This window comes from Callionymus lyra, chromosome 9 (genome assembly GCF_982586985.1).
Source record: "Callionymus lyra chromosome 9, fCalLyr1.hap1.1, whole genome shotgun sequence".
Classification (NCBI taxonomy): Eukaryota; Metazoa; Chordata; class Actinopteri; order Syngnathiformes; family Callionymidae; genus Callionymus; species Callionymus lyra.
In genome coordinates, this window is record NC_141826.1 from 9,951,914 (window position 1) to 9,966,064 (window position 14,151).

The 14,151-nt window shown below is 38.6% G+C and overlaps 1 protein-coding gene across 2 annotated transcripts; it reads right to left on the reverse strand.

The window, feature by feature from the left end:
* Positions 1-6,749: 6,749 nt before the first annotated feature.
* adrb2a (adrenoceptor beta 2, surface a) lies at positions 6,750-13,620 on the reverse strand. Of its 2 annotated transcripts, XM_087798960.1 has the most exons (3): positions 13,477-13,620; positions 12,059-13,340; positions 6,750-7,554 (listed from the first exon to the last, which is right to left on the reverse strand). In XM_087798960.1, the coding sequence occupies exon 2, from the start codon at positions 13,338-13,340 to the stop codon at positions 12,102-12,104; it is 1,239 nt and encodes a 412-aa protein (XP_087655086.1). In that variant the 5' UTR covers positions 13,477-13,620; the 3' UTR covers positions 6,750-7,554; positions 12,059-12,101. The 2 variants fall into 2 exon arrangements, with proteins under 2 accessions (XP_087655086.1, XP_087655084.1); XM_087798958.1 differs by lacking the exon at positions 6,750-7,554 and having other exon boundaries at positions 9,203-13,340.
* Between the last annotated feature and the right edge of the window lie 531 nt (positions 13,621-14,151).

Consider the following 14,151-nt stretch of genomic DNA (forward strand, 5'->3'; position numbering starts at 1 on the left):
TCACTATGTTTTCTTATACAAGAGCATTTGGGATTTTTCTAATGTTGCCGTTGGTTCTGATTCATTGCTGAAGATCACTGCGGCAAAGCACCTGTAGAATAATATAAAACAGAAGGAGTCGGGCTGGAGGGAGGCTTGTAAAAGAGTAGCCTTAAGAAATAAAAGAAATGCAATATAACCTCCATGTCTCTTCATAAAGATCTGTCACTGACTGTGTTGTGTACTATAAAAACCAAGCGATGCAAAAATGCTGTCGTTGGTTCAGATTCTGGAAATGTTTTTGTAAGATGTTGGACTCTAATTGGTTTCCATTTCCTTCATTTAAAAAAAGAAAAAGAAAATCTTATCTCGGCTAACAACATAATCAGTCCTCAACTTTCAAACACACACACACACTGGCATGTGAACACACACAGGTGAACTTGAGGAAAGATTGCTGACTCGGCTTATTCAGAGGAAGTGGAGCGGTTCTCTGACCTCGGTCGTCTATAGCGGCTCGTAAAGAAGCTCAGCAGAGAAACTGGTTTGAAACTCAAAAACTCAGCACTAAGCACTTAGCATCTAAAATATTCATGTTTTTCATTTAGACAAACTCTCGCAGGAGCCAGGGTCTCCTGCGACAATTTCTATCTTAAATTCATCTTTTTTTTCCTCGTTTTGGATGTCAGTTAAACTTTATAGCTTAGCTTGTGGCTAACAATGCTAGCTGCAGTCATTTAAATTTACCAAACCCTGAAATGTTTCTATATTTTGTAGCTTAGAATGTCATTTTTTAAATTGTCAATTAAATAACAAACCTAATAATTTAATTTAAATTGAGAGCCTTTAAATAAGAAAACGTGTTCAATATGTTAAATCTAAATATCTTACAGATGAGTAGCATATTGTTTGTTAAAGATAAATATTCTGGGTGACAATAAATACAATCATAAAGTCATATTTGTTTTTTTTCTTTTTTTCCTTTCTTATGATATAGATTCATATGAACTCTGCCACTGTCGACGTTCTAAAGCTAAGCTAAGATGCTAACACCGTCACAACCCGCCGTGCGGTGACCGCCCGTGTCCGTCATGAATGAGAACATGAATCATCGAACAGAGGAACGACTTCCTGTCCAATCACAGAGCCTCGCAAATACAATTCCAGCTGATTCCACTTCCTGCCACATCGTGAGCCTCGTCATCGCTCCGCCTCAAAACAAAACAAACTAATTGCGTCGGGCGGCGGAAAACCGTCCGCTAACAATCGCTTATCATTAAAAATACAACTCTCAAGGGCGCGTCAAGTGGCCGAAATCCAAAACTCATTCTTTCTTTTATTTGCTCTGATTTCTCTCATTCTTCTTTGTTTTCCGTTCCTAACTGTCAATGATAAGAGAATAAATCCTGAAGTGCTAGAAACCTGTTCAACTTCTTTTTTGTTAGACATCCTGCTCTATTGGTCGACTCGCTTAACTGAAGCACTAAAGCATAAAAAGAAGAAACCTTGACTGAACATCTTCAAACAAAGTGTTTTTTTTTCTGTCTTCATTAAAGCAGCTCCTGAGGTTTCAACATATGAACCAATAGTAACGATCCATATCTCGCTATCATGAGAAAATAAATTGTAACATTGTTTGAGTTTTTTAAGTTTTACTGGAATATTCTGAGCATGTTTTGAATCTAAGCTAACAGCAGTTTAAGCTAGGCAACAATCTTAAACAGTGTTGCTTAATTTGAAATGAAAATAAATCCACAAATAACAGTTTGTATCATAAAAGCTACTTGGATAAAACTCTAACAACAGCAAGAAAAGTAGCTAAAACTTATTTTATTAAAACTAAAAAAAGGAAAGCAAATGAGAAGAACATTATGCTGGTTAGCGCTAACGTAGCGATGGTGCTAAAACTGTGGCGCTAACCAAGGCTTGCGATGATATAAGAATTTGAAGTTTTGTTGCACTGTCACGAAGCAGGAGAGAAAAGCGAAGGAAGTACAAAAGTTCTTATCAGTGAAGGTTGATTTAGTTTATAAGATAAGAAAATCCAACAGGCACTTTTTTCTGGGCTCTCAAGGACATCCTGGAGAATCAAAGTAAAACAGAAAAGCAATAGAAGTACCAAGAATATAGGTATTTTTTCATTGTATAAAAAAAGCTATGAAATCATCTTTCTGACATGACAAGAACTGTATACAAACATTAGTCCAACATGGCGAGTCTCATGGGTCATGTGATCCACGGGTTATTATTTCTCGACCTTCAACGCCATAAGGTCCTGACACCGGAGAGTCGACTCTCTGATCCGCCACTCAACATGCACGAGAAGTTCACTTAGTACAGATCATTATTCGCTTAATTGTCATTCATCTTTTGCTGCCAAGAGGAGGCTGCTCGGGGGAAAAAGAGCTGACGCGGCAAAAAGTCCTGAGCTCAGACGGGAACATAAATCCGCTGTCAAGAGCCGATGTTCTCGTGTTCGTGCGAAACATGCGTTCGCCGTCCGGAGTTTGGCGAAGCGATGAGCACGACAGGATTTCTGTCAGGACTCGGCTTAGATGTTCCCTAAACCCTGGGGGTCAAATGTTGTGACCCCGGACCGCTTGGACCCTGTAACTTTTTAGGACATTCAAACAAACAAACATGGAGCTCCAGGGAGCGACGGCAGACACAGCGGTGCCTCAAGAATACCAAGGGAGTCACGGAGCGGGTTAGAAAACCACCTTAGAGCATGATTAATTCATAAAAGCTGCTTGATGAAGCTGGAATTAACATAAAACCTTCACATTAAGTTGACGCTCAGTATTCCGAGACGTAACCGATGAACTGTGGGAGTCGATGTCTTGAAGGTTTTATTCAATAAAAGTGCTGCACGTTGTTTAAGATGAAGGTTTTTATTCAAATCAAAGTTCCACTTGCATATGAAGTCAATAAAAAGACCTTCATAATTCATTTTGGCAAAGATCAGAAGTTCTTTACTTCAGGGAAGTATTTACACAAAAGATAAGAGAAGGAGACACGAAAAAATTGTTTAAATTATGGCAAAAAACTTTGATAAAATAATATTGTTCCGTGCTTACTTTACTAAAATACCAATAAAACATTCTAACCATTATGTTATCTCTGGGTAAAGGCGAACGACCTCCACCACTGCATATGGATTTCTGGGAGCCAGGGGGGTCGTTCACCTTCACATTTGTTTTGGGGCCTTCGGGTCACGTTGACCCAGAGACAACACAAGGGTCGTGAACTGTCGCAAAATCATGTCAAAAGTCCAAACGGCAAGTAAAGTTGATTTAAAGAAAAATAAGCTTTTAAAAAGATGTGTATTTTTTTATATTTTATTTGTATGTTATTGTGTATGTATATGTTATTTTACAGGACAGGAGTCTAAACCTGAAGCAGTCATTGATCGTAACTTGATTTATAGCATCATTCATCTTCTAGCGTTTATCCCTTTTTTTTATTGGTCCAACAGAAACATTGTTATGTTCATTTAAGCAACAATGGGTATGTGCATAAATTTGGGCGCCACAAAGAAATACTTCCAGTAATATTCAGTAGAGCTTTTCCTGCAAGAACAGCCTGCAGACGCCTCCTATAGCCACAGAAAAGTCCCTCGGCAGGTGGTATTTTGACCCTTTCCTCCATACATGACGCCTCCAGTTTAGTCGTTTCTTGGCTTCCGTGCGCAGACAGCCTGCCTTGAATCCATCCATACATTTTCAATGATGTCAAGGTCTGGGGACTGGGATGGTCATTCCAGAAGATTGTACTGGTTCTCCTCCATGGAATCCGTCGGGGAGTTTGGACAGTTCTTAGGATCATTGTCCTGCTGAAGGATCCAACCCTGGAGTAAATTTAAATTTAGTGACCGATCCTTGAACATTCTTGTCAAGAATCTGCTGGTACTAGTACAGAATTAAGAGTACTACAAGACTGTTGTGCTGCTCTTATTTTAAAAGACATAACTTTTTGTACTACTTTTGAATTGTTTAATATTTCATATTGCCCTTTGTGGTTCGCTAGATTTAGGCAAAAATCCTGATGATTATCATGAAAAAAACAATGTATTAATTGGGTAAATAGATAGTACACAACATACTGTAAGTTATTAGTAAGTATTTTAACAGTGTTTTAGAAAGTAAAATATCTTGATTTCTCACAGTTACCCTGAGGGCGGAAGCTAGATAAGGTCAAATTTAGTTCAAAATTCTGAAATATTTGAATAGATTTGAATAAAAAGTGAAAAAAAAAGAGAAAAGTTAATAACCGGGAAGCTCACTGTTAATAAAACTGACATTAGCATAGTAAGAGAAGAAACCAGTAGTTAGTGTTAATCTTAAAGAAGGTACTAAACAAGCTTAAATAAATGCTACATATACATACTTGTAAATACATATATATATAATCTTGTTATTGCAATTACAAGTTAGGGTAGATAAACTAAAGCTATGTGATCGAATTGCTAAAATGCTATGCAAATACTAACTGCAGGGCTGCCAAGTCTCATGTTTTGAGTGTTAGTCACACCATTTGACCCATTTCTCAAGCTTATATCTACCCATTTAATACTCTATATATATTATATACATAATATTATATATATAAATATTAATGATAATAAACATGGATACTTTTGCGTAAATCTAGCCAATCACAGAAGAAGGTAAATTCCCCAAAAGCCATTTAGAAGAATAAAATAAACTTCCAGCTTTCAAATTAAGAGCATTGGATCAGCCCTGTACTCATCACGGACATACTTTGTTTAAAATAGTGTTTAAAATCCATGTTTGTTCATCTTTTTATTATCCAGCAGTTCATTAATTTTTGCCACATCGATTGATTGTTTCTAATGAATTAAGGTTTAGATTGACAACCAATTATTTATATCATAAATTATATATATATATATATATATATATATATATAAATCATGTTATGATGTAATATTTCAAGAGATCGGGTAACAATCTGTACATGTCTCTGCACGAGAAGTTTCAGACGTTGCTGTCATAAAGCAAGAGAAGTTGAAGGCTTAAGAAGATGAATGTGTTCTTAACACACAATGTCACGTTGTTAAACTGACAAGAGATTCTCCTACACATGAGTGTTGACGGCTCAGTCATTCATCTTCATATCCTTTCGGTCGTACTGCTGCTGTCGACAGAGTCTTCATGACGAGACAAGAACAGCATATTTCTATAGATACAAAGCATTTTAATTACCTCATTCTGTCCCGGGAAGATAAGCGCCGTGTGCTGGCGGTTGTGTTATCTCTGTCTTTGACTCAGATGTATGTTATTCTTGTCATGTTATCAGCCCGAATACATTCCTGACCATGATAAAAAAAAAAACCTTCTTCATCCTCCCTTCAAACAAATGGCGTCTATATGTTCTTCATAGTAAGAGCAGTCGCTTCAACTCTAGAGAGTTCTGCTCTAATACGATTCATATGTTTAGGACTCGGTGAGTAACAGTGAAAATATGTTGTTTTCTCTGTACTTTTGCGCAACATTTCTATTGATCATTTTCACACACAACTCATTATAATTCGTTCTTTCTTCAGAAGAGCCGGTAAGTGTCTCCTCCTACAATACAACTTAAAATAAACTTTGTTCTGAAGAGTTTCAGATGTTTTGATACGTCATGGAAAACTATTTTTACAGTACACACAACTTTTTTCACGTTTATATTGTCGTAAATTTTTTAAGAGCAGCGTTCAGAGATGAATGGAGGTGAAGAAGAGAGTGCAGACGAGTGGAATGGATGAGTGATGGGTCGCTCAGTGACGGAGGAAAGTCAACAGAGTGATCAGGGTGTTTTTTATGAAAGTAGTTAGAAGTGAGTTAGAAGAAACAAAGATGGTGATACTCGGGTCATCGTAGGAGGTGAGTTTTAGAAATTTTGGAGAGTAAGTATCTGTCTGAAAATGAAGATGAACTATTTAAGTACATTTTATTTCTTTAATTGGAATCTAAATAATTTGTGAATAGTACTTTTTTGTTCTTTTTGTTCAAGTTTGAATAGCATTATATGCTATAAAAAAATTATAATATATAATAAAAACTTGTTTTTAATTGATTACTTTTAAGTTTAAGAAGCCTTTTTTGTTAAGTGGTTTTGATTTAACACTTTAAATACATTTTAATTGAATAATAGATTAACCTCAAGACCCTTTACAGTTATATAATAAACTAATAAGTTATATATAAATGTGAAAGAAAAGAACAGTTCCCAGCCAATCACAATGACAGTGGTGAGAAAATACGTCACTTTTTAACTGGCAGAAACCTCAAGCAGAACCAGGCTACTCTCTTTTGCTGTGACTAAAATTAAAACATCGAGCTATCTTTAAAAAAAACAAAAAACAATACATTACATAAGTTGAAAAAAGTGTGTTTAACTGAGAATAAATTTAAGGCAGAAAACTGTCTTATTTTAAAATAAATGTGATGTCACATGCAAAAAAGGAAGTTAGAAAATGTAATAATACATCATTTGACAAATTATAAAGATACAAGTGTTAAAAATTGATTAATGGTAATAATAATACACATAAAAAATAACAAAAAAACTCTATTATGAGGGAAAAAAATACATGAATGAATAATATATTTCTCTCGGTTTATAGTTGCTGTATATTGTTGTCTTTATCATTTTTATCTGCCTGTAAATAACACCAAAAGACGGAGGAAACTTGAGCACAAACATGGACTTCCTTCATCTCGATGCACACAGTATGAAGAAGAAAATCAAAGGAGCAGACGACGAATGCTGCAGTGCATTTAATCATCACCGACACAACATCACATGCAACAAGTACCTTTGAAAATACACTTTGTACATCCATGCTTACACATTTCCTTCATCGTATAAATAACACAAAAACTGCTCAGTGACACGTTTACACCACTTTATAAAAATTCACATTTAGGTTTCATACGAAGGAGAAACTACACACTCATCTAACACGTGTGATGACGACAATGTGTGGTTTTACAGGTACACTTCCTTCGACACCCGTTGTGTAGACATGTGTGAGAGGTGAGATTTCCAATGCATTCCATGAACTTCGTTACACCTTAAACATGAATCCATAATAAACCTTTAAACGGGGAATGTTGTCGTGTTGTTTAGGAATCACAGAAGGTTGTGTCCTTTTGTTGTTTTTTAACCCTTCGACACCAGTGATGTGAAGGCCACAAGAGGTTTAATAAACTCCAGAAGTCTGACATAATAAAAAAAAAACAACCCTGAAAATACACTCTGAGTCTTGTTAAATTAGCGTACGAGACCAAACATCGCATTTCAAAACCATGACTTCATTTATAATCGACACTGTTTTGATCCACGAACATGAAAACCCTGTTTGTTGTGACATTCTTATCTGTGAAATACTAGAAGGTTTTGCTCGGTGACGACTGCTCGGGTCGCACCGGCGGTTACAGTACGTCGGAGGTTCCTCTGCTGCGAGCAAAGTTCACAGTTTGCTGACCGAGATAAGACGAGTCAGTAACACTGATGTGGGCTGACAGGAAGGTGTCCCCCCGCCTCACCCCTCGCGGCTTCAGCTGCCTTGTTAAAAAAAAAAAAAACACTTGATCAGAGACGATCCTCGGAGAGCGTTATACGAGCTCATGCTTCATTAGACTTTGTGTTGACACCGGCTCTGTGATCTGGAGGATCTTCTCCAGCAGGTTAAACATGGACGACACCACTCCTGCTGCCCTTACACTCGGTGAAGCACGTCTATACTGATGAGACCGAGCGTGTCGGATTAAACATGAGTGATGATGAGCGTCGGGGAGAATGTGGGAACATTTATTCGCCTCGTAACTAGTGTTTACTCTGCTGTAGGACGATGGTGCTCTTGTGATGTAACCACATCAAACCTCGTTTAACTTGCCCTTTCGGTGCTTTTAGATCGTAAAAAATGTTATTTAGTGTCTCGAACCCATTATGATTTATTGCTTCATCAATGCCATTATAATATCCAATGGTTGAATATATCTTTTTTTAATGTTAAACCTTTTGTTTTTGATTGAAATTAGTTTTTTTAAGCATGACTTTTTTTTTTAAATATTTGAATTCAGTATTTTCTACATGAAAGGTATATTTTTATTTGTTAAATAATTAAAATCTTTTCAAGATGAATGCATTTTTTGCACATAGTTTATTATATCTCCAATAATGAAATGATAGATTTTCTAAATTTAACATTTTCTTAATTTGTAGCCTTTTAAATGTAATATTAAAATGTTGGTTTTATAATGAAACCAGACACTATTGAATTTGAAACGCTATATTTAATTTTTGAAATAGCAGACTCTATGTGTAAAAAGAAAGCATTAATTCGAAAAATGTAAAATGAATGATGTTTTAAAAACATATTAAAAAATTATAAATTAAATTTCCAATAAAAAATATATCCATACTTTCAATATACAAATTATTGAATTCATTTGTGTAAGAAAAACAAATCCAACCATTAAATATATTAATTATTGAATTCAATTATTTAAAGAAATATGCTTAAACATGAATCAAATCATTTAATATTCTGATGGTGCTAACAAAGCCTACGTAAGTTTATTAAACACAAACAAACCAATGTGATTATTTTCAAATGATTTGATCTGAAGTTTGATTATTAAAAAAAGTAAAAATGTGTTTCAAAATATGTAGAACAAGAGACTACAGTGACCACAGCCCAATTGTCTTTGAAGTAAGATCGTATGATATATTTAAAAAAAATAATGTTTTTCACTTTAGCATTGATGTTAGCAATGCATTCAATTAAATAAATCAGATCATTGTTTAACACGTCATCAATAATTCTTCTCCTGCTGACATTATTTGCTCCGTTTCATGGTTCAAACTTAAGTCTGTGGACCAGAATTAGTCTGCGAAACAACTGAATATATAGCTACAATATAGACAAACTTTTATTTCCGTGGTACGCTTTTGGTTTATTGTAAATTACATTGGGATTTTTTGTATTGTTTCCTTTGATTGGAGTGGTCAATAAAAGCATGATATTCAGCATTCTGCATGTTGCCTAATCTGGTTCTGCATTCTTGTGTATTTAGGGTAAAATTGCGAGTTCCTACAATGAAGGCTAAGGCTGTGGCACTGAAGTGTAAGCGTACAATGGTAGCTATCGTGGACGTGTCAAAGGCAGGGAGAGCGTGGGAACGGTTTTAAAAGTAATTTCTATTGTGTACGAATTAGCATTGAGATAATTGAGAGATTAGCGTTACGCTACAACGTCTCGCTAGTTAAGAACAAACCAAGAAGTCTCCATACGGCACTACAATAGTAATAATAATAATAGACAAAGCTTTAAGTACCATTAACATCCCTGGACTCTTTTCTTGTACTTATTTAGCTCAATCCTACCGGGTTTTTTGAGATTATACATTTCATCCATACCAGACTCAACTGGGTCTGCTCAGGTCAGGAGATAGTTGGTGTTTATTGGGCCGGGCTCTGTTGGATGGAGGCATTTCCTGAAGCCTGTGTACACAAAAAAAAGGAGCGACGGTAACAGATGGGACGTCTGTTGACCGTCCATCTAAACGATGGCGGAGTGGACGCTGATCCAGACATCCGTTTAGAACTGCTGGGAAACATCACAGGAGGGCTGACAAGAGCCGTAAAGTTTTTTAAAGTTTTGTTTTACCTCTGACTTACGCTACACAAGAGAAACACAACCTCATGCAACAACAGGGAGCAGCTCAACCACCGGACGGGGAAGGAAAGACAAATATTTTGCCTTGAGTTTGTAGAATAAATAACTGGCAGAGGGGAGGAAGGAAAAGCCATTAATGGTGGGGCGGGGGGGGAAGAACGGCAGAAATATATTCCACCTATATATAATCAAGACCTCACAGGCGTCGTCCGGACATAAAAAGTGCTTTATGTCCGAGATGAAAGGAAGATGGATGTAAATAAAGTGGATGATAATGGACCGGTGAGGAGGGGACGAAAAGATATTATTATTTACAACCTGAAGTCTCTCCTGCTATTAAAGGTCAAAATCATGTTGAAAATGCCCAGATATGGATTTGTTTTTTGAATAAAACCCAACTGTTGTGGAGCCGTATGGAGAGAAGGGAAACTAATGACCTGATTTATAGTCGTGCTAGTTCCACCCCGCAGAGCACTGTAGTGGTTTATTCATGTTTTTGTTCACGAGTCGCTCACCTCGTCTCTCGTTCATTGCTTAATGCATCTCTAATCTCAAGTTTTCGTTTGCACCAAACCTTATCATGACAGAGAGGCTATTTGTGGCCTTTATCCACATCCAGATAATGTAGAACACAGTATATTCTCAATAAATAAGCATTTTTAGCTATCATTTTTGTTCACTCAAAATGACAAAATAACAAAACTGATAAAACCTCAGCCTTTTGAGTTTTACTTTCGGGAAAAAAACGTCTTGTTTTCTATTTTTCTGCTTAAACTTTAACTAATATTCAACAACTACATACATTTAGAATGACATTTGGAAAGTTTTAATTTTCAACTTTTTTAATGGTTAAAAGTTTTTGATCGTATGTTGTAGCTCCTTTTTGGAATGCAGTGATTTAAAAAAAAAAAAAAAGTCCTTTCACTTAACACAGTAGGCTGTCCCAGCTACATAGGGTGAGAGGCAGACTACAAAAGTCCATCATTTGACGCACTCACTTCTTAAAAACAAGATGAACTCCTCCTTTAACTTCTTTAAAATGTATAATTATGTTTTCTTTAACCACCAACACAAGGGAACAAACGTTTTGACTTCCGCCACACAAACTTCAACGGAAGCAGCTACATATTTAGCAGAAGTCGGGCATGTGCTGAGGTCACTTTCAAGTTTTATCGTGGCTGAGGGCGTAACTCGCACGAGTCAGGTGCAGATAAGGTCCTATCAGCAGCGCGGCAGAAATTCTTGTTAAGTCAATTCTGAAGTTCAGAATCGAGCCTGACGGTGTAACTTCAGGCACCTGCTGTTTGTGGAGCCTCCGGCCACTGGTTCCAGAGAACTGGAAATGTAAATGAAGAATCAATGTTTGAGGAATGTTTTCTTAAGAAGAAGTGCTGAGCATGAATCATCCCAGTTTGCTTCTTCTTTAATGTGTATCTTAGATGTTTTTGCGTTATATATTTGACAGTGAAAGTAGTTTAATAAAGTAGATCGTCAACTCAAAAACTGTCTTTAATTCAATGGTTGTTTTTTTTAACTATCAGTGCAAGTTTGTTGCCAAAGTCAATTATATTTATACAATTAATACAAAATGTTAAGTGATAATATTTGTCATTCATTTGAAAATGTATGGAAAATAATGAGGTTGTGGGTAATTTTTGGAATAACATGTTTGGCTCTTCATAGGTCAATTTTTTGTACATTTTTTATCTATTATCTTTTTTTTCCCCACACATTGTTTCTCATTTCTTGTTGGGCTAGCTAGCTCGAGTTTATCAAACTCAACTTCTCTGTTCAGTTTAATAAGCTAGTCGAGCATGTATATGAAGGTACATTTATTTATTTATTATTCAATCAAAAGAAACGTTGCTTCAATAAAAAATGTGGCTTCAAAAACATTTGTTCAGTTAAAAAAATGCTTTAAAAAATGATCAAGTAAAAAGTTTGTTGTTGTTAGTATTCAAAATCAATCAAAACAAATATTTCGGTCTTTTTATTATTTAAAAAATATTTTTTCATTGAAGCAACTTTTTTTTGGATTGTAAGTTGTTTTTTTTATGATTAAAACAAGCTTTTTAATTGAATAATACAGAAACAAATCTACCTACATACGTGGAGTGTACTTTTATTTTGTGTTAGCAACCACACTGGCTACACAGCAGATGGAGGATTTGGCTCATAATTCAGGTTTTTGGAACGAGCACGTAACCACAGAGCACATGAGGTAGTTTTTAACAGATACAGGCTCTTTGTCTTATCTGTCAGAGACTCTACGTTTCTCTACGAATCTCAAATGGTCAACCATCTGGTTCCGAGAGAGGCTGATGTACAGTGTGTACAGTTGGAGTGGATTAATACTGTCCCGGTTCTGGCCCGTCGGACTGGTCTTACCTTTGAGGCTAGCAGTGTGAACCTTTTAATCGGTACTACGAGTCTACAGAGCAGTTGTGAGACCTTTGCTGCAATTCCCATTGGGGTCCATTGTGTCCATAATGTTGAAGACTCCCTCGTCCTTCCCCTCGTTGACCTCGCTGTCCTCCAGGTGACCCTTGCTCCGCCCCTGAGGCTCGCTCTGCCAGCTGTGTCTGCTGTAGACGTATCCGTTCACGGGCCCCGAGCTCGGGAGGCGGCTCTTCTTCATCCACAGGATTTCCTTAAAGGCGTAACGAAACTCGGGGCTCCGACAGTAAATGAGCGGGTTGAAGGCCGAGTTGGCGTAGCCGATCCAGTTGAGAATCCGGAACGCGAGGTCGACTCCCTCCACCTTCCATATGGCCACCACCACGTTGAGCAGGAAGAAGGGCAGCCAGCACAGCGTGAAGATCCCCATGATGATGCCTAAAGTCTTCAGGGCTTTGTGTTCCCGGAGGCAGAACTTCACCTTCTTCTGGGCGCGCCCGGTGTTGACCTCCATGTTGCTGAGGGTTCCGTTCTCGCTGTTGTGGAAGCGTCCGACGCTCTGGTCGATCTTCTTCAGCTGCCGCTTGGCCTCCTGGAAGACCCGGCAGTAGACGAAGACCATGATGACCAGCGGGATGTAGAAGGACACGATGGAGGAGGTGATGGCGTAGGCCATGTTGGTGTAGAACTCGCAGCAGGTGCTGTCCTTGACGCAGTCCAAAGCCTCCTTATCGTCCGAGATCCACCACTTCATGTGGATGGGGAGGAAGGAGATCAAGGCGGCGATCACCCACACCAGCACCACCACGATCCGGGCCTTGCACTTGGTCAGCATGGACTGGTACCGGAACGGCGAGGTGATCGCCAGGTACCGATCGATGGCGATGACGCACAGCGTCTCGATGCTCGCCGTCACGCACAGGACGTCGGTCGCCGTCCAGAACTCGCACCAGAAGCTGCCGAAGTGCCAGGTCTTGAAGATGATGTAGCAGGCGCCGAAGGGCACCACCACCAGGCCCATGACCAGGTCGGCGCAGGCCAGCGAGGTGATGAAGCAGTTGGTGACGTTCTGGAGGCGCTGGAAGCGGGCGATGGCCGTGATGACCAGGATGTTGCCGAACACGATGCACAGGATGAGCAGGGACATGATCATGCCCAGCACGATCATGGTCGCCTCGGTGTAGCTCTCGTTCGCGTCCCTCCCCGGCGCCGCCGACGAGTTCAACATCTTCGCGCTCACGTTGAGGTAACCAGCAGGGGTCGTACTTCCCATCTGAGCACAGAGCGAGAGAAAGTACCTCATTGAGGGGGAAAAAAAAGACGAACAAGCACTTCTCGTTTCGTAGATAAGCTGATGAAATGAAGAAGCAGATGTTAGAAAGAAAGCAGAAGTTAAAGAAGCGACAAACCTCCACAGGAATCGTCAACTAAATCCCATGCAATGTAAAAAAAACAAAAACATCAGCCTTCAGATGTTCCATGAAATATCCAACACCACATTTTTTGGACTTCCTCCCGATCTGGGTCTGAGTGAGCCCCCGACTGGAGCAGAGTTCCTTCTCATGTGTCTCTCAGGCTATTTGTCAGAGCCCTTATAACGTGCTGCGATGACATCACGGCAGGAGCTCGGCCAATCAGGGAGCCAGCCTGGTGCAGCTGCAGAGAGCTCCGGAGAGTTGGAGCACATTGTCCCTGCAGTGGCGCGAACCAGCAACAAGCTCCGGACACATGCGAACGCTTTGAATCAAGAATGCTTTCCTGAGCCTCGGTAAGGTATTCAGGGTCTGCTTTAGATTTAAAGCAGGTGACATGCGAGCACTCTGACATCATGGGTTTTAAAAAGTGCTCCAACTGAGGTTAACACTGGTTATTTTCACAGCAGCTGAAGCCCATCGTGGGTGTGAACGTGACTCAGTTTAGGGACTAAATGGTTGATTTACAGCTTTGCTACGGAGCTCGACTCCCTTTAAAACAATTTAACTTAGACTTAACAGATCAAGACTGTGTGCTTGAAGCCATCTGCAGCTTTAATAAAACCACATGGACCACTTTTACAAAGCATGTCTCCATGAAAAATCTAAATA

Coding starts and splice junctions, on each gene's coding strand:
- adrb2a (XM_087798960.1), bottom strand. CDS start 13,340: ATGGGAAGTACGACCCCTGCTGGTTACCTCAACGTGAGCGCGAAGATG.